The sequence below is a fragment of the Heptranchias perlo genome, chromosome 28 (genome assembly GCF_035084215.1).
Source record: "Heptranchias perlo isolate sHepPer1 chromosome 28, sHepPer1.hap1, whole genome shotgun sequence".
In the NCBI taxonomy this organism is placed as follows: domain Eukaryota; kingdom Metazoa; phylum Chordata; class Chondrichthyes; order Hexanchiformes; family Hexanchidae; genus Heptranchias; species Heptranchias perlo.
In genome coordinates, this window is record NC_090352.1 from 17,883,592 (window position 1) to 17,904,975 (window position 21,384).

The 21,384-nt window shown below is 41.9% G+C and overlaps 1 protein-coding gene across 4 annotated transcripts in view; it reads right to left on the reverse strand.

Moving 5' to 3' along the window:
- The window catches only part of auts2a (activator of transcription and developmental regulator AUTS2 a), a 986,792-nt gene that overhangs the window by 67,231 nt on the left and 898,177 nt on the right, over window positions 1–21,384 (reverse strand). For all 4 annotated transcript variants that reach the window (XM_068008151.1, XM_068008150.1, XM_068008149.1 and 1 more), the window contains exon 7: window positions 2,483–3,092. In XM_068008151.1, the coding sequence (XP_067864252.1) occupies window positions 2,483–3,092 (610 nt within the window). The remainder of the gene's footprint in view (window positions 1–2,482; window positions 3,093–21,384) is intronic.

A 21,384-nucleotide genomic window follows, 5' to 3' on the forward strand; every position in this document is an offset into this window, starting at 1 on the left:
CTATCAAGCTGACTTTCACAAGCACTTGGTTTGACTAAACTGTAAGGCCCAAATTTGATTTTTTGACTTTGGCTAACAAAATGTTATCTATATAATGAAATTTGTTTCTATCAAGTTATCATAGAATGATACAGCACAGAAGGAGGCCATTGGGCCCATCTTGCCTGTGCTGGCTCTTTGAAAGAGCTATCCAATTAGTCCCATTATCCTGCCATTTCCCCATAGCCCTGTAATTTGTTCCCCTTCAAGGATTTATCCAATTCCCTTTTGAAAATTATTAGTGAATCTGCTTCCACCACCTTTTCAGGCAGTGTATTCTAGATCATAACAACTTGCTGCGTAAAAAAATTCTCCTCATCTCGCCTCTGGTTCTTTTGCTAATTACCTTAAATCTGTGTCCTCTGGTTACTGACCCTCATGCCACTGGAAACAGTTTCTCTTTATTTACTCCATCTAAACCCTTCATGATTTTGAACACCTCCCCTTAATCTTCTCTGGCCTAAAGGAGAATAATTCCAGCTTCTCCAGTCTCTGCGCATAACTGAAGTCTTGCATCCCTCTGTCGTCTAAGCCTCTGTTTATAAAGCCAAGGATAATATAAGCTTTTTTAAAAACAGACTTCTCAACTTGTCCTGCCACCTTCAAAGGTTTAGTCACGTACACCCCCAGGTCTCTCCGTTTCTGCATCCCCTTTAAATTGTACCATTTAGTTTATATTGCCTTTCCTCATTCTTCCTACCAAAATGCATCACTTCACACTTCTCTGCGTTAAATTGCATCTGCCATGTGTCTACCCATTGCACCGGTCTGTCGATGTCCTGCTGAATTCTATTACTATCCTCCTCGCTGTTTACTACATTTCTGAGATTCGTGTCATCTGCAAACTTTGAAATTATGCCCTGTATACCCAAGTCCAGGTCATTAATATACATCAAAAAGGGCAGTGGTCCTAATACTGATCCCTGAGGGACACCACTGTATATTTCCTTCCAGTCTGAAAGACAACTGTTCACCACTAGTCTCTGCTTTCTGTCACTTAGCCAATTTCATATCCACACTGTGACTGCCCTTTTCATCCCATAGGCTTCAATTTTGCCAACAAGTCTATAATGTGGTACTTTATAAAATACCTTTTGAAAGTCTATATACACATCAATCACACTATCAACCCTCTCCGTTATTTCATTAAAGAATTCAATCAGGTTAGTCAAACACTATTTCCCTTCAACAAATCCGTGCTGGCTGTCATTTATTAACTCATATGTTTCCAAATGACAATTAATTTTGTCCTGGATTATTGTCTCTGAAAGTTTCCCCACATTAGGTTGACCGGCCTGTAATTGCTGGATTTATCCTCTCCTTTTTTGAACAAGGGTGTAACATTTGCAATCCTCTCGTCCTCTGGCACCGCACCCATATCTAAGGAGGACTGGAAGATTGTGACCAGAGCCGCTGCTATCTCAACCTTTACTTCCCTCAGGAACCTAGGGTGCATCCCATCCGAACTGGGTGACATTTCTACTTTGTGCGCTGCCAACCTTTTAAGTATCTCTTTATCTATTTTTATCCTATCTAATTTCTCTTCTACCTCCTTCTTTACTGTGATATTGGCAGCATCGTCTTATTTAGTGGAGACAGATGCAAAGTATTCATTTAGTGCCTCAGCCATGCCCTCTGCCTCCACAAGAAGATGTCCTTTTTTGTCCCTAATCAACCCCATCCTTCCTTTGACTAACCTTTTACTATTTATATGTTTATTGAAGACTTTTGGGTTCCCTTTTATGTTACCAGCTAATCGATTCACATACACTCTCTTTGCCCTTCTTATTTCCTTTTTCAGTTCTCGTCTGTACTCAGCTTGGTTCTCTGTTGTACTATGAACCTGACATTTATCATAAGCCTCCTTTTTCTGTTTCAATTTACTCTCTATATTTTTAGTCACCCAGTGAGCTCTGGCTTTTGATGACCTTTCTTCCCCCTCGCGGGAATGTGTCTAGTCTGTACCCAAATTATCTCCTCTTTGAAGGCCTCACATTGCTCATTTACTGTTTTACTTGCCAATCTTTGATTCCAATCCACCTGGGCTAGATCCCCTTTCAATTCATGGAAATTAGCCCTTCTTCAGTTGAGGATTTTCAGGTTTGATTGCTCTTTGCCCTTTTCCACAGCTACTCTAAACCTACATATGATACATTTTATTTAAATTTGAAATCACATTCATTTTTTCCTCACATTCATGTTGTATACATTCATATCAGATACCATCGCCTCTGTGTGTAATGGACTGTGGCTGTTGAGCACCATCTCTAGTGAATTCAGATAGCACCTACTCTTGTAATTCACGTATTCACTTACAACTAGCCAGGGTATAAAGTGAGAAATCAGTACAAGTGTTTGCTTAAGTAAATGTTCTCACTACTCTCAGGTATTTTAGTATCTTCCAAACACAGATGAAGATTTATAAACAATTTCAATTACTCACCTTATGCTGTTGAGACTTAGGCTGCTGCTGTACACAGACAGAGATTGCGGGAGGTTCCGAGATGTCGGCCGAGATGGAAGCTGACTTTGAAGAACTGGTTGTGCAGGAGAAGGTGGCTGAGGCTGAGGCTGAGAGTGGTGCTGAGGAGTTTTAACCTGGGCTTGGACTTGAGCTTGAGCTTGAGGCTGAGATATGGGTTGAGGTTGAGGTTGGGGTAGAGGAACAGGTTGGTGTTGGGATGGAAGTAATGGTTGGGATTGGGGTTGGGTTTGACCCTGGGATTGTAGTAGAGCCTTTGGCTGCGGCTGGGGCAGTAGCTGTGTAAGCTGGGTCTGCACAGGAAGTGGAGAACAGAGCTTGGCCTGGGGCTGGGGCTGGGGCTGGGGCTGGGACTGGGACTGGGACTGGGATTGGGGTTGGGGTTGGGGCTGGGGTGGTGTCTGAGCCTGAGGAACAGGCTCTTTAGCCACAGCAAGTACAAGCAGCGGGTCTTTAGAGCCCTCCTGACTTTTCTCCTGACTTCGTTCTAACCCTGATATTTTGGGGACATTTGGTCCTCTTGCTTCTCGGGTGTCATTTGTTGTTATTGCGCTGACACTAAAGTCAGTAACTGCAGAGAGAACAGAAAGAAGAAATTAAGTTGCATCTTTTCAATTATGTATCAGCTCATTACAGCACAGTCTGATTAGTAAAAGTGTATATACTCTGGAACAACCTAACCTATTAGGGTTTATACACAACTCTTCAGCTTACATCGTTTGATGGTTAAATATTCACTAAAGTAATACAAACTAAAAGCTAACTTTGAATGGATTGGGTGAATCTACAAAGGAGGCCCTTTGCTGTCAGTGCAACCGTGATGAAAATGAGTCATTTTTGTCTATGATTCTTTCTCACTGGTCACAGCATACCCAGAGTTGAAATTGGTTACTGATAGTGTTTCTGCAGGCTGCAGTGGATACAGATTCCAGACAAGGAGATCACAAGGATATATTCTGGTAATCTGGAGTACAGTGACAAGGGTTCTCTCTTCAACTCAACAATCTCACTACATTTGCTTTGATATTGGGTAGAAGAAGAAATAACTGGCTCACTGGGGTCATGGAGTCTACCTCCAGGAGTGGCTGTGACAATGGATCCAAAGACATGTTCTAGCATAAAGCCCAGAAACATAACAGCAACAAAGAATAGTAGATGCTCTAATTTTTTTCTACTTCCTCTGTAGGTCACCCTTTCCCTGATTGAGAGAACAGACAGATAACTTGCTTCCATGGCTCTGCAACTAGGGGCTCCTTTCCATCAGGATAAGCTAAGGAACTCTCACTTCTCAGTGTTTTCAGAAGATGACTCACTGTGAAATATTTACTGAGAAGTCATTTTTTGTGTACAGTATTCATAGTATTTTTAATGTTCATGTATCTGCTATTACTCATGTCAATGAACAAACAGATGACCGTGTGTGTATTCGTTACAGAATCATAGAATCTTAAGCACAGAAGGAGGCCGTTCGGCCCATCGTGCCTCTCACTAAAAATGTTCTGGAACACAAACTGCTTATAGCTATATCAAGCAAGGTTTTATCCCTCCTTATGGACATTAAGAGATTTCCTATTATTTAGATTTCTTTGTTAACACAAATCTCCAGTGGTGCGATAAATCAGATATAATAAGTTAAAAAAGTAACCTACATATGTCTGTTTCAAAGCCAAACACTGTTCAAGTAACATTAATACAAGCAAGCATTCCAGGGATCTCAGAAAAGTACTGCTTCCGCATGAATTTACCAGGAATGGCATTAATATTATGAAAATAGAAAAGCTTTATGTAAGGAATTTCTAATTTGCAGATCAACAATCTCTGCCATCTGATTTGTAAATGTAAGGTATATGCTATATTTAAGACATTAATTCCCTCTGCTTTGCTGTTTTGAAACAAATGTTCATTACTTCAGGAGAAGGTTTGAAAAATATTAAATGGGACTCCCTCCAATGGCTCAATGGGTTTAGGCAGTAAGTATCGAAGCCATACAGACCAGGAAGGTACTGGGTTTGATCGTTATCCTACGATCTGTGGAATCATATCCTGCAGGGGGCTAATGCCTTTATTAGAGGTGGGAGGGGATAAAAGTAATGGAAAAAGGACGGAATATATCAACCGAGGGAAACAAAAGCAAAAAGTAATAAAACCAGGCCCACACTTCCTACAGGCATCAAAAGATAGGAAATAGTCACCAGTCTTGCGATATCTGTAAACTTATTTCACTACTATCTGAACATTATCATTCTAGGATATACAGGTGAGAAAATGGCAGATCTTTGTCATTTTCTGAGACCGCTAAAGATTTCAGTGGGGTCTGACACATGCAAATATTCCACACCAGTAATGTCGTGCCTTCCATTTACTTTGCACACCCTCAAATTCTGGGAAACCTCGTGAGCTGGTCTGAGCTCTGCATCATATTTAAGGAACTTATTAACAGATGACATGGTCATATAGTTACCACGTGGAGTGATTACAGACCTCAGTAAGATTCTCTCAGGTGCTCTCTTTTTCCAAAAAATTAATGACATATTTCTTATTAGCCCTAAATATTCCTCAACTACACAAAAACAAAACCTCAGCTGACCATATAAACCCCTAAGAACTGGTCAATCATAGCTTGAGTTCTGATGTTTGATCTGGAGATTGTAAAGAAGATCTTTCTAACTTTAATAATTAGTTCTCCAATCACTGCATTCAGCAATATGGGCTTTTGTTTTAAAGTTCTGGCTTTTAAGTTCACATTTTTTAGAAATTTGTGTGGTCAAATGTTTGCTCAATAAAGTAGACTGACTGTCCAAAGCTGGACAACATTAGGGAGGATCTAAATTGCTCCAGGATTGTAAAGCTCATTCCTCCAGAAAAAAAGAATCAGTATGTTCTTCAACTGCATCATTAAGATTGTTGACAGTTGATTTTCCCTGAACGTGTGCAATCTATGGGCAGTGTCAGTACTAAGTAGTGCCAGCTTTGCACTTGGCACTGTCTGGTAATGTTCAGATTCCATTTGTTAAGTCCTTACCCCAAATAAATGTTCTCAAGTGATGAAAGATGAGTCTGAAGGCAATTGATAGTGACAGACCTGTTAAATATAATATTAAAGCTATCTTATTTGCCATTTATGCCCCCCCTCAAGCGAGAGTGACAATTTTTTAAAACCAGTTATTCTAAAATTATGAAGTAATGAACTGCATGCTCCCCTTAATTAGGCCTCAAGGGTTTCAAAACGACATGTAATGTGTATTTAGTATCCCAAAAGAGTTCATTTGAATACATATAATGCACATTTAATATCCCCAAAGAATCAATTTGTCAGCTTTCCGACTCTGAAGGCAAAATATGCAAATTACCCTTATGTTAAAAAGGCCTTTACTTTCACTCTCAATAAAGTGCCCCTTTGGTTGGTTAATGGCACATTACGCAGCAGTGCAAATCACAGTTTGCAGCTGCCTAAACAGCTTGGACTACAGGGAAAGCAACAATATGGAACAGATAATGCAGCAGATTAGCAGCAGTGTGGTATTATCCATTTTTTCTTTGCAAGTGACTTGCTGCTTCCACTCCAGCAGGAAGGAGTAATCCCTCCTGCTGGGTCACCATTTCACAGGAAGGAGTAATCTCTCCTACTGGGTCATCATTTAACAGGAAGGAGTAATCCCTCCTACTGGGTCACCATTTCACAGGAAGGAGTAATCTCTCCTACTGGGTCATCATTTAACAGGAAGGAGTAATCCCTCCGACTGGGTCACCATTTCACAGGAAGGAGTAATCTCTCCTACTGGGTCACCATTTCACAGGAAGGAGTAATCTCTCCTACTGGGTCATCATTTAACAGGAAGGAGTAATCCCTCCGACTGGGTCACCATTTCACAGGAAGGAGTAATCCCTCCTACTGGGTCATCATTTCACAGGAAGGAGTAATCCCTCCTACTGGGTCATCATTTAACAGGAAGGAGTAATCTCTCCTACTGGGTCATCATTTAACAGGAAGGAGTAATCTCTCCTACTGGGTCATCATTTCACAGGAAGGAGTAATCTCTCCTACTGGGTCATCATTTCACAGGAAGGAGTAATCTCTCCGACTGGGTCATCATTTCACAGGAAGGAGTAATCTCTCCTACTGGGTCATCATTTAACAGGAAGGAGTAATCCCTCCTACTGGGTCATCATTTAACAGGAAGGAGTAATCTCTCCTACTGGGTCATCATTTAACAGGAAGGAGTAATCCCTCCTGCTGGGTCACCATTTCACAGGAAGGAGTAATCCCTCCTACTGGGTCACCATTTCACAGGAAGGAGTAATCCCTCCTGCTGGGTCACCATTTCACAGGAAGGAGTAATCCCTCCTACTGGGTCACCATTTCACAGGAAGGAGTAATCCCTCCTGCTGGGTCACCATTTCACAGGAAGGAGTAATCCCTCCTGCTGGGTCACCATTTCACAGGAAGGAGTAATCCCTCCTACTGGGTCACCATTTCACAGGAAGGAGTAATCCCTCCTGCTGGGTCACCATTTCACAGGAAGGAGTAATCCCTCCTACTGGGTCACCATTTCACAGGAAGGAGTAATCCCTCCTGCTGGGTCATCATTTCACAGGAAGGAGTAATCTCTCCTACTGGGTCATCATTTCACAGGAAGGAGTAATCCCTCCTACTGGGTCACCATTTCACAGGAAGGAGTAATCCCTCTTCCTGGGCCACCATTTCACAGGAAGGAGTAATCCCTCCTACTGGGTCATCATTTCACAGGAAGGAGTAATCCCTCCTACTGGGTCACCATTTCACAGGAAGGAGTAATCCCTCTTCCTGGGCCACCATTTCACAGGAAGGAGTAATCCCTCCTACTGGGTCACCATTTCACAGGAAGGAGTAATCCCTCCTACTGGGTCATCATTTCACAGGAAGGAGTAATCTCTCCTACTGGGTCATCATTTCACAGGAAGGAGTAATCCCTCCTACTGGGTCACCATTTCACAGGAAGGAGTAATCCCTCTTCCTGGGCCACCATTTCACAGGAAGGAGTAATCCCTCCTACTGGGTCACCATTTAACAGGAAGGAGTAATCCCTCTTCCTGGGCCACCATTTCACAGGAAGGAGTAATCCCTCCTACTGGGTCACCATTTCACAGGAAGGAGTAATCCCTCTTCCTGGGCCACCATTTCACAGGAAGGAGTAATCCCTCCTACTGGGTCACCATTTAACAGGAAGGAGTAATCCCTCCTCCTGGGTCACCATTTAACAGGAAGGAGTAATCCCTCCTACTGGGTCATCATTTAACAGGAGGGAATAATCCCTCTTACTGGGCCACCATTGAGCAGGGGAATGAGGGAGGAGAGAATATGGATTTGAATTATCTCCAATCCCTTAATTAAAAGAAACAGATAATCATTGTTGTGATTTGTCAACTGCTTTAATGATATAGTTTGAAATAAGTCTCTGCACTTAAAAAAAAATATTCATTGAGTGAAGCAGTTTTGAGATTTTTGATGTAACAGATGAGATAAGATAACTCTTTCCTTCAAGGATTCTGTCACCTTGCAAAATACCTGCCATGTCGATGCATGCTGTGTTATCAGCCTCTCCCCAATTGTGTTTGTTACTTTATATCTGAATAATGAATTAGCTAATATGAGTAGTTTAATGATGAAAAAGATCTGAGGAAAGTTAAACTGGTCACTTTTGTTTTTGGTACATATAGATGATTTGGATTTGGGCAGAGGGAGCATAATCTTGAAATTTGGTGATGAGACAAAAGAAGAAGGTTTGACAAACGGCAGCAACTATAAAAGACTTGAGGAAGGCTTGGACAGATTAGTGGAATGGACAGATAGATGTCAGATGCAATTTAATGTGGATGAGTGTAAGGTACTACATTTTGGGAGTAAAAACAGGAATGTGAGCATACACTCAATGGAAAGGTGCTGATGGGTGTGGATAAACAGCAAGACTGAGGGGTTCAATTACTTGATACTCTAAAAGTGTGATTGCAGTTAGCAAAAGCCATTGAAAGAAATCCAACAGCATTTTTGTTTTTTTTCAAAATAGGGACACAGAGAGTAAAGACGTAACGATAAATGTGTACAGAACCTTGGAAAGGTCGCAGTTGTAGTGCTGTGCAGTTTTGGTGACCCCATTATAAAATGGACACTAAAGCCATGGAGATTTCACAGTGTAGATTCACCAGGATGGTGCCAGGAATTGGATAAGTACTTGAAAGGAATTGGATAAGTACTTGAAAGGAAAAAAAATCTGCAGAGCTACGGGGAAAGGGCAGGGGAGGGGGACTAACTGGATTGCTCTTGCAGAGAGCTGGCACGGACTCGACAGGCCGAATGGCCTCCTTCTGTGCTGTAACCATTCTATGATTCTACCAGAGAGTGATGCCAATCAGGGAGCAATACTTCAGCGAGGAGTAAACATCCTCAAGGGAGGAGAAGAAGGAACAGATTGGCAGAGAAAATTCATGCGACAAAAACCCAAAATATCCGGCATGGCACTTCTCAATTCAGCGCTCAGTCAAACTGAAATGCAAACCAATTCAGGGGGCCAGCTCATATCAATGTGCATGATCTTTATGATCAAACCACAAGTATTTGTGAGCCAGTCTATCAATATAAAAAATGCTAAACATACTTTCCTTCACAGGCTCTTCAGTAATAAAATTACAAATACCTCACATACTTCAGTCCACAAAGGTCAGATCTCAGCTTCGGCCAACAAAAACTAGCAAGTCTGTCCCATCTTGCTGCCCGATGAAAGCCCTACATTGATGACTGGACTAATAATTCACTGTTACCAATTACTATGTTAAAACAAGCAAGACTGGAATTCTGTTCTAGCTCCAAATTCTCATGCTCCCCGTCTCCCCATGCCCAGTTCTCTTAAACTGGTTAAATGTGTCTTGCCGGCCAACTAACTGCAGTTAGAGCAGAGATAAACTTGGCCACTGTACGAATGAGAGATTTTCCATGTATTTTGTTGATGTTCGATATTCAAAACAACTCAGCTAGGTAAACCATATTTGCAGAATTCCGGGAGGGGGGTGGGGGGCGGTGATATCAACAGGAAAGGATTTTGTTTCCACTAAACTGTCTCTTCACCTAGTAATCTAGCACATCCAACTCCAAAAATAAACACTAAGCTACACAGTCAATAGACTTGGTGTCTCATTATGGCCGAAGAGTAAGTATACTCCCAGTGATGGGCCAATGTTGGTGATTCTAGGATACCCAGTTGCAGTACAACATTATTAGATTTTCATTACTGTCATTCTGGAAGAACATTTTACTATAGTTCCATGCCCAAAATGAAATAGGAGACTGGTATATAGTATTCATATCCAGTCCATATTGATGGGCTGAAAGTCTCCTCACATTAATGCCGCAGGAGTCCTGTGTGAAGTTAGTTTGGATAGTCTCAACCCAGTTTCCTAGTGGTCCTGTGGTCCACAGAACAAATCTGCCCACAAATGACCACAAATGGGCAAACTCACTCAGAGACCACATGGACGATTAGTGCTGGAAATGGAAAGATTCTTATTGGCTGCAGTGGTGGAGGAATGTCATTCTGGGTCGGGATTGGGAACACTATTTGGAATCAGTGGAGAGAGTACGTGACCATGATATACCTGACTAGGAAATGCTTAGTGCCGTCATTGCATGCCCAAAATGGAAAATTCATCTGCCCAAAGAAAAACATCAGTGTTTTCTAAGTCATTTTTTCCGGCACATTAGTCTAATTCCCTCCTTGCTGCACTCCATCTAAGATGGTTGCCAAGTAGTAATTTTGAGGCTTCTGTCACAAGATTAATATATCTTAGCTGATGCATCCAGAAGGATACTACACTCCCTACCAACTAGGGAGTGTAGTATCCTTCCAGATGCATCCAACTACCTCCACTGTCCCATGCGGAAGTCCATCCTATGTGCTGATCGTGCTTTCTTGACATCAGTGCTAAATTTGCCTTTTCCCAGTTTGAACTTGTGGTCCTGTATCTCATTCATATCTACAGCCACTCAGATGACATACCTTATAGGAGAATCTATGTACAGTGCAACCCTACTAATTTGTGTAGGAGTTGACTTTTTAACCTGGCTGAAGGGTGGCCTGGGCCTGCGCAAGCTGGGTGAAGCCCATACCTGCAGCAGGCACCAGTTTCTCCTGCTTCCAGATCGGTCTCCAGTCTTGTCCAAAGTAATGGCTCCCGTACAAGATGAAGCCACTCAAGACAGGGCGAGTTACACTGTATACATCAGTGCAATCACTCTGGATGCTGGTGGAGACTTTAATTGATGGGTCTCATCAACAGGTGACATACACCAATCTGCTAAAAGATAGGAAATATCTTCAAACTGTCGCAATAATACAGATGTGGACCATTCTGTATGGAAAATAACCTCCCTCTACGTGAGCATTTCCTTCCTTGTTAAGGCGGCAGCAGAAGATATTGAAAGTGTTAAATTAAGAATGAAAATCAAATCAAAATAGCTATGAAACTTCTCGTGCAGTAGCGAGCAGGCTTGCTCTACACAGCACAGCTTACAAAGCGAAACTGGGATCAGATGATTAAAAGTATGTTAAAGCTCCTTTTGTTTTTCCAGTTGGAAGCAGCTCGATGTGCACATTTCATTGAGATGGAATGAAAGATTTGGTGGAGTTTAACTGCAGGAAGAAAAATAAACTTGTCAGACTGCTACTTTTTCAATGTTGGGTAAACAATGGTTGGAAAATGTTTAGATTCCTGGCCTGGCTTTAGATCAAATACAAGGATCTGACATTAAATCTTCAATTGACCACACCAACGGGGTGCTCCATTTCATAACAAGAATCTAAGGAATGAAAAGTCTGTTCCGCTGTGGTGTGAAATACTTCCGGTGTTTAAATACTGTCCTGCAGGATGCGGCTGTAAACCAGACTCCGTATCAATTAAGTACTTCAGTGGGTTGTTGGCAAGGACTCAACTTTGATTTCTGCAAATATTAGCACTGTGCTCGGTCTACAGCAGACAGCCTTCTGTAACTTCTCATTTCAGCGCCAATACTCAACCTTACTACAGTCACACGTATCTTTGCTTTAAAAGGCCTACACACAAGTGAAGGCTTGTTCCCCACCATATCCTCCGGAGGCATCATTACTGATTGTTAGTCAAAAAAAAATGCCTTATTTGTGTGAATATAAAGTGCTGCTTGTATTGCACAGCAGTTGCGATATCACTTTCTCCACCATGAGATGCTGGGGTCACGTATCCAAGTTACTCCTGTTAATACAGCATTTCACAGCAGGATGGCTCCCTCCGCTGATAAAGCGACACATAAGTGTCCCAGATGAGAATATCTGTGCCAGGATATCTAAATACATGATGTAAATTGGCGATGGTTTCATATTCCCCATTTTGAAACACTAAAAAGGATTCTTGGAAAGTTGATAAGATGGCTGTTTCCAAATCACACCATCTTACCATTTGGAAGTACAAAATATTGCTGTAAACACAAGTTAGAAGTGAAGTATTCATACCAGTATCTGCATTAGGCAGGTTTACACTCACAATTTCAAACCAGAATTACCTCACTATTGCTTTTCTACAGTTAATGGTTTTATGAGGTTTAGGATTCTTTCTTACCGAAGGAAGTATTGTACAAGAAATACTGGAATCTCTATAAACATTTATTTTAAAATATACACAGATGTATACTGAAATATTACGACTGTAAATTTGAGAAGAATGGTGGTGTACTACCTTGGTAAATTTGGATTTATGCTCATGAATCACTTCTTGACAAATTATTGAATCTTCCTATCTCAGATGATGGGAGTGAGGAATAGTTAAGGCCATTCTTGGGCACTATTTGGCTGGCACATAATGATTATCAATATGTTGACTGCTGCATGGCACATGAATAAGTCTTTAAATTGGACAGGAAATAAATAGAGGGGGAAAAAATAGGTGATCAGCATAATAATGGCCCATCCAGTCTTAATCCTATTGAGATCTTCTCCTGGTTTTGCTCCTTTATCACAGATTCCTGAAAAAAACAAAGGCCCTGAAATTCCACGCTGATTTGCGCCAATGAGCCTGGAGTTGTGCTCCCTGGATGGTCTGCACAGCATCCTCCAGAATTTCATGGGTCAGCATATTTGCATATCCACCGGAGGATTTCCAGTGCAAATCCCATGTAAAACAGGAGTAATGTGTTGTGTGCTGGGACCCACTCTGGTTCTAATTAAGTCCCACTCCAAACTCTCGGCTGGCATTGCAGTGCTTCGCTGAGGGAATGCTGTATTGTTGGAAGTGCCATCTTTCGGACGAGATGTTACACTGAGGCTCTGTTTGCATGCGCAGGAGAACGTAAAAGATCTCATGACATTTTTTCCAAAGGAGAATAAGGACTTCTCCTGATGTCCTAGCCAACATTCTTCCCCCAACCAAAAGCACCCAAATAGATTAATGGGTCATTGGTCTTATCGCTATTTGTGGGACCTTGTAGTGTGCAAACCGGCTGCTCTGTTTGCTAACAAAACAACAGTGAAAACACTTCAAAAGTCTTTCATTGGCTGTGAAGGATGGGATGTCCTGAGGATATAAAAGACACTATATAAATGCAAGTTCTTTTCTTTTTTTCTTTAGTACTGCCCAACACTTAATTCTGCAAGTCATTCATGACAAGCTTTTGTCTGTTGTGTTACCTGAGGCTGGGTGTCTCCCCTCAAATGAGGCTGGAGGAGTGAGGATGAGAAGGAAAGAGGAGAGGAACTTATTATTTTTATCAATTTCTATTAGCAAAGGTACCATCAGAAACAAGGGATATTTGTTGCACTATGCGGAATACTTTCAGAACTCTAACTGAAATGTGAACCAAGTGGAGTCGTAAAAAAAAATGGAATGAGAAAGGAGAAGGCAAACTGATAGCAAAGAGTGCATGACCTAAATTTCAACCTTGATGCTATTTTGCACAATGTGCCTTGTCCCTTCACCGAGGCCCTGGTGCCTCAATAAAAAAATGGTTGCAGGTTTGAGTCATTCACCACCGAGCTTTCCCCAGCCTTCTGGGAGCAAGTCCTCTGTCGGTGTGGGCGGGCGGGGATAACACTGACTTACCTAATCCACTGCAAGTTTACCTCCTGTTAGACACTCATGCGGTGGCATTGGTAACAGGCATGGGGTAACTCACCACCCACATGAAGCATCCTCCCAACTGAAGGAAGCACTGTAGTGCCGAATGACTCATGTCAGAGGATATAAAGAGACACGTGTAGGCAAAATTATTTTTTTTAAAAGGTAGCCCCAAGTGTTTGCTTTCAGGATACAAAGACTTGAGCTTCTGAGAGGAGAGTAGTAAATCAATGTGCTCTACAACTAACCTCATACATAAGAACATTCATTAAGATAATCCCTGGAGAGCTGAAACTGCGTTTACTGCTAGGATTTTGTTTTCTCTGGCTACTGACGCTTAGGGTGCTGCCAGCTACAATCAGAATGAAATAGAGATGTGATAAATGTTGGAAACAGTGTGGGATTTTTAAGTTATAACTAAACTGTGATAAATCAACGAGCGACATTTTCTCCAATATTGATTAATTTTGACTCCACCTCTGGTGTTTGGTGAAAAGTACTTCAGTCAAGGCTCCAGGAAAAACATTCTATCACAGCCAATGTGTCTTTTTGAAAAGCTAGTATCAAATAAATCAGCCTCGGAATAGGTGGGTAAACTGGTTTCCTGAATATTCACAGTGAACCTGAGCTTCAAAGCAGCTGTGTCTGTTAATGGAGCAGGGTCATGAAGGTAAGTGTTGCACAAGGCCGCTTGCCTTGTGTATAAACAGTCAGAGCAGTGATGATTTAATCAGTGATCACACCTTTATGGTCGCTGATCTTGCCTACCACAATAAGCTTTTTTTTAAAACTCTCACTGCTCATGGGAAAGACTAAATGCAAATTGGGTGATCACTTATCTGAACACTGTTCTGTACCTGTGGCTCGCACTGTTGCTCCCCCTTCCATTCCCGTTCTGACCTCTCCATCTTTGGCCTCCCTCACTATTCGAACCAAGCTTCACAAAGAGTACGCCATCTTTCTCCTGGGCACGCTACAACCCCGTGGCCCTAATTGGAAAATTGCACGTCACTCCTCTATTTAAGAAAGGTGAGAGAGGGAATCCAGGGAATTATAGACCAGTTAGCCTAACATCTGTTGTTGGGAAATTACTGGAGTCTATAATTAAGGATAGAGTGACTTAACACCTTGAAAATTTTCAGCTGATCAGAAAGAGCCAACATGGATTTGTAAAGGGTAGGTCATGCCTGATGAAACTGATTGAATTTTTTTAAGAAGTGACTAAAGTAGTGGACAGGGGAATGTCTATGGATGTTGTTTATATGGACTTCCAGAAGGCATTCGATAAAGTCCCTCATATGAGACTGTTAGCTAAAGTTGAAGCTAATAGAATTGAGGGCAAATTATTGACCTTGTTAGGAAATCAGCTGAGCAGCAGGAGGCAGAGAGTAGGGATAATGGGCAGGCACTCAATTTGGCAGGATATGACTAGTGGTGTCCCACAGGGATCTGTGTTGGAGCCTCAACTATTCACTGTATTTATTAACGACTTAGATGACGGGTAGAGAGCCACATATCCAAGTGTGTTGATAACACAAAGATAGGCAGCATTGTAAGCAGTGTAGATGGAAGTATAAAGTTACAGAGAAATTTATAGATTAAGGGAATAGGCAAAACTGTGGCAAATGGATTTCAATGTAGGCAAGTGTGAGGTCATCCACTTTGGACCTAAAAAAGGATAGATCAGAGTACTTTCTAAATGGTGAAAAGCTCGAAACAGTGGTGGTCCAAGGTGACTTAAGGGTTCATGTACCTAGATCATTAAAATGTCATGGACGGTTACAGAAAATAATTAAAAAGGCTAATGGAATGCTGGCCTTTATATCTAGACGACAAGAATACAAGGGGGCAGAAGTTATGCGACAGCAATACAAAGCCCTGGTTAGACCACACCTGGAGTACTGTGTTCAGTTCTGGGCACCGCACCTTAAGAAGGATATATTAGCCTTGGAGGGAGTGCAAAATAGACTTACTAGAATGATACCTGGACTCCAAGGGTTAAATTACAAGGAGAGATTACACAAACTAAGGTTGTATTGCCTGGAATTTAAAACATTACGCAGTGATTTGATCGAAGTTTTAAAGATATTAAGAGGAACTGATAAGGTAGAGAGAGAGAGAAACTATTTCCGCTGATTGGGGAGTCTAGGACTAGGGGACATAGCCTAAAAATTAGATCGAGGACTTTCAGGAGTGAAGTTAGGAAACACTTCTACACGCAAAGGGTGGTAGAAGTTTGGAACTTTCTTCCGCAAATGGCAGTTGATGCTAGCTCAATTGTTAATTTTAAATCTGAGATTGAAAGAATTTTGTTAATCAAAGGTATTAAGGGATATGGGGCTAAGGCGGGTATATGGAGTTAGGTCACAGATCAGCCATGATCTCAATAAATGGCGAAACAGGCTCGAGGACCAAATGGCCTACTCCTTTTCCTATGTTCCTATATTTATTTTAGTAGCTTCAGACCTTAGCTATATCCCCCATTTTCCTTACAGAAGAGGTTGCTGGGGATGTAGAATGGGTTGTCAATATTTGGGGGGAGAGAACATGGGTTGAATTTTCAGATGTAACCCCTTAATCAGAACAGAGTTCTGGGTGTGGAGGTGAGAGATGAGGGCCAGGTCTGCATTCAGGATAAAGGGCTGTTTTCCTCCCCCTTTTTGGGACTGGCAGACCTCCTATGTGTTTCGAACATTTTATGCTTTCATTTCAGATATTCAGCAGCTGCAGGGTTTTTCCTCCTCGTCTTCCCTCCTTTCTTTGCTCTTTTTTTTGTTGTTTTAATGTATTTTCATTTCCACACTGAGATGATCTTTTTATCATCTGCCAGCGTCCTGCTTTTCTATTAAAGAGTTTGCCGATCATTCAATCCATTAACTTCCTCCCTCTGATGGGTATGTCTTCCCCCTCTTTTTCTCCCCCCCCGCCCAATCCTACTAAAATGCTCGCTTATCTTCAGGTTTCAGTTCCAACAAAGGGTTACACAAGATAATGTTAAACTGTCTCTTTTTACAGATGCTGGCAGACCAGTTGTGTACTTCCAATATTTTCTGCTTGGGGCTCACGTTCTTGTTTATTAAGCTTATATAAGGGGTTGGCCATTATTGGTATGTAACTAAATATTACATTTCCCATAGGGGAATTGTTTTCTTGGTTTCAAAGGTTCTTCCTTGTCGATGAGGTAAAATACATCTTCAAAAGGAGCTGTTTCTTACATCCTGGTTATACTGAACTCTGAGAACCAGAGTAGCCCATAACAGTCAAAATCAGTTTATTTATCTATCTACTTTATTTAAAAAAAAATGTCTGTCATGTAATGTCAGTGCTTTGTGGGACGGATGTGGTATTAGTCAGATGGTTGCAGGGATCAATCAGATCTGAGAGCCTGAACAAACAAAGCAGCCATGTTTGATCCCAAACCATCGTCTCCATTGCTGACCTTGCCCTGCAGCGAGTTCTCACACTTCCTGCTCCCACCCAACTCTGTACACAGCCTCCCTGCTGCCTGCTTACAGTCTTCAACTGCTGCCCCACAACCCAACAAGCCACACCATAAGCCTGGCCTTAGCCTCAGTCTGAACCTTGGCCCTAGCTTATAGCCAATAACACCCCAAACACTGACCTTTCTTTTCGTAATCACTAAATCATTTGGCTGAGTCGACAATCAGTGAAAATCATTTACTTCCATCACACACACAAAATTAAACCCCCTAGAACTAGAACAAATTCAAGAGGTAAGACAAGTCAATTTTACTCTTGTTCCTCCTACATTTAAAGTAGCATCTGTTATGACACAAATTTAACTCAAAAGATGAATTAAACTCACGATAGAAACAGAATATCAGCGTGATACAAACTGCAGTCACAGACACAGATCCTGCTGTATTTTCATCAGATTTCAGTTGGGTCACATGAAATGGAGAACACTGCCTGGCCAAGGGTCTGATGTGAATTATATTTCATAAGTGACTCATTCGTGCAATAAATCTACAAGAACAGAAGGCTGGCAGTGTTACACAAAGTATTAACTCAATGTTGTGGCTATAATGACACTATAACCATGTGAGTAAAACTTGTGCAAATCTCAGCAATATTGTCAGAGTGAACAACCAGCTTAACCTCACTGCCAGCTCTACCTCCTTTTCCCCTCCAGTGTTTTCCTTCCTCTCCGCATGCAACATCATAACCCAGCGTGCGTGTGCGTGTGTGTGTTTTTGTGTGTGTCAGCACTCTCATTCCAGTGGCCATTCTGTGGTGTTAGCCAAGACAGCAGCCTATTTTTCAGATAGTATCAAAGTGTCTGGTTGGCTCAGTAGTAGTACTCTCAGCTAAGTCAAAATGTCGTGGCTTCAAGCCGCACTCCAGCTACTTAAGTGTCAGCCTAGATTATGAGCTCAAGTGCAGTGCTGAGAGAATGTTGCCTTGGCAGAAGTGCCATTTTTTAGATGAGCTGTTGAACCAAATATTAACCAAGTAAATCTATTCAGGTAGACGTGAACGATCCCATGGCACTATTCGAAGAAGTACAGGGAAGTTCTCCCAGTGTCCCGGCCAACATTCATTCCTCAATCAATAACACCCAAAACAGATTAATTGCTCAGTTATCTCAATGCTGTTTGGGGGACCTTGTTGTGTGTAAATTGGCTGCCAGAACTGCCCACAAATCAAGTGACTATACTTCAAAGTAATTAATTGGCTGTGAAGCACTTAGGGATATCCCAAGGAAATTAAATGTGCTACACAAATGCAATTTATTTCCTTCTTTCAAACCTGAGCCCAATCTTGAGCTCACCCATGTCCACATGCATGCACCTTCCAGCAGGAGTCACTGGATAGTGGCCAGTGGTGGGAACCCTGGTTAATTTCCCCCCAAGCTCAAAAATGACCGTGGCCAATTATAGCTCCTCTAGTGCCACCCCAGCTAAAATTGGCCTGTTCAACACAAAGCTGAGACCTTTCTGACCTGTCTGATTCAGTTCCACGCTGGACAGCACTGTTACAAACTAAGCCTTTGGGCATGTCTCATTATTCTTTCTATTCAATAGCTATTTTGTTTATATTTAACTTTTAATTGTTCAGTCTCGTTATCAATAATAGCAACGGTAGATTTGCTGAGCATAAAACACGACACAGATAAAAGTATATTAATCGTGGTTGTAATCTATTGGTTGGTTAAAGATTATGAGAAAACCATGTAATATAACTGATATCAAAGACTTGGTCAGGTAGTAATCTCCATTGTAAGAGATCTGACTCAAATGTGATGACAATATAGCTGACTCTAACCTGTGAATGGGTCTATAATGGAGTTTATTATTTCTCTGTATTATTCACAATAGGATTTACCTACATAGTAACAGCCATTGCCCTCCAAAGTAACTCATTGTAGATGATGCACTTTCAGACATTTCTGAGAGACTGACAAGACGCAATATAAATGTGAGCCTTCCTTTGTAACATTTTCTATTGTCAGCTAGGTGTACTTTTTATATACAAAAGGACCAGAGAGGGAAAAAAAATCATGGCTGTGTTACCACAATGCAGCAGTGTCTTCATGTGATCGATCACTATTTCTAAACCGAGTGACAATCTCATTCATCATTAGTTTACATTTAGCCACTTTTGGCTCAAATGAGGCACGTATATTTCCAAGAAAAACTATTTATCAGCATAATAACCTGGCAATATAAATAGGCTTTTGACACTCTGGCTTTACCTTACCCACCATAATCAGTCTCACTTCCACTATCATTTCTATACAGCTCCGTAGGTCTCCATTGTGTACTTTTTATTTATGAAGGAATATCTAACTGACTATTTTTTGTTCTCCATAATGTGCTCCAAATGAATACTCAGCTCTTTCTATTTGACTGAATTTCCCCAAAAACTATATTCAAGTAAAAGACCAGAATCTTATTATATTTTTTCAAAATATAGCCAGACTGAGTTTTTTTCCTGTGTGTGCAAGTATAGGTCAGATAGTGAACGTTCAGGTCCTGAAGCAAATCTGTAGCAGCTGCAGTGTTGCAGGGTTGTGCTTGATTTCTACCACTATCAGGGTGGGTGCACTACTTTAAAGGGCATCATCTTCAAGAAAAAGTAATGCGATCCTTAGAAAAATGCATTGTAAACTATACTAAAATGTATCGCTGCATCATTTACACTGCAATGAAAATGATGCACATTTCTTCTTTCTTTCCAAAGAATGATCGCTGCTGCTATCCACTTGCTTCCCGTGGACTCCATTCATCCTTCAGAAGTCCTTCGTCACCCTTCGACGGACTCAACTGTACCAGCTCCTCAAACTCCTGCTGCGACTCCTGATCTTGTATGCTCTTCACCTCCCTACACCTGTTCCACGGATCAGCTCCCTCATCTCCACAGATCCTGTGGATTTACCTTTCACCCTCCCCTAGCTCCCTGGACTTCAATGTTGTTGGCTTTTGGGTTTCGCTCCCACTGCTCCTCGGCTGGTATACCGGATTCACTGATGCACACGGCTAACACCTGAAGCCATGATGTACTTCTGCTGGGCTCCTGCATTAAACTCTGCCGGCTCATGATAGACTCTCCACTCCTCCTCAGCTCTGTGATTTCACTGGACGACCTCTAGCAATGCATCTACCCCTCGAATGGCTCCTGGATCCATTCCCTCTCCACAACTGTCTCCAAACCTGGACACAGGATCGTGGCTGCTTCCAACTGACTCCACCCTATCCCTAATTCCACTTCTCAGACTTTACCTTTGTACTCTCTTATATCATCTCCTACCTGTCCTCTGTTTACGGCCTAATCCCTGCCATGCTTCCTGAAAAAGCCCATCCTCAACCCCTCTGCTCTTACAAACTACCGCCCCATATTCAACCTCTGTTTCCTCTTCAAAATCCATACCCATATTGCCTGTAACTATGTTTGAATCTCTCCAATCAAGTTTCCACTCCTACCACAGCACCAAAATGGCCCTAACCAGAGTCATAAATGATATCTTCTGCGATTGTGACCCATTATCCCACCTTGAACTCTCTGCAGTTTTTGGTACAGTTGATCACACCGTTCTCCTCCAACGCATCTCCTCCATTATCCAACTCAATGGAAATGCCCTTTCTTGGTTTCATTTTTGTCTATCTGATGATAGCCAGAGCATCAGCAGTAATGGTTTTTCCGATATCCAGTCTTATATGAGCCGCAATTTCTTCCAGTTAAACACTGGAACGACCAAAACCATAGTCTTCAGCTGCCACCACAAATTCAATACACTTGCCACTGATTCTACCCCCTCCTCCGGCTGTTGTCTCAGGCTGAATCAGGCTGTTTGCAAACTAGGGTCCTATTCAACCTCAAATTGAGCTACTAACCCCATGTTTTCTCCATCAGAATGACTACCTATTTCCACCTATGTAATATCACCCACCTCCATCCTGCCATGTACTGTTGAAACTCTCATTCATGCCTTTGTCACCTCCAGCCTCAATTATTCCAATGCTCTTCCAATTGGCCACCCATCCTTCACCCTCCATAATCTTCAGCTCATCCAAATCTCTGCTACACGTATCCTATTCCACAGCAAGTCCCACTCACCCATCATTCCTGTCCTCGGTGACGAACATTTATTCCCTGTTCCCCAACGCTTCCAATTTAAGTTCTTATCATGTTTAAATCCCTTTATGGTCTCACTCCTCCCAATCTCTGTAACCTTCGCCAGCCCAACAAACTCCCCCCGAACACTCTGAATTCTCTACCCCAGAGGGCTGTGG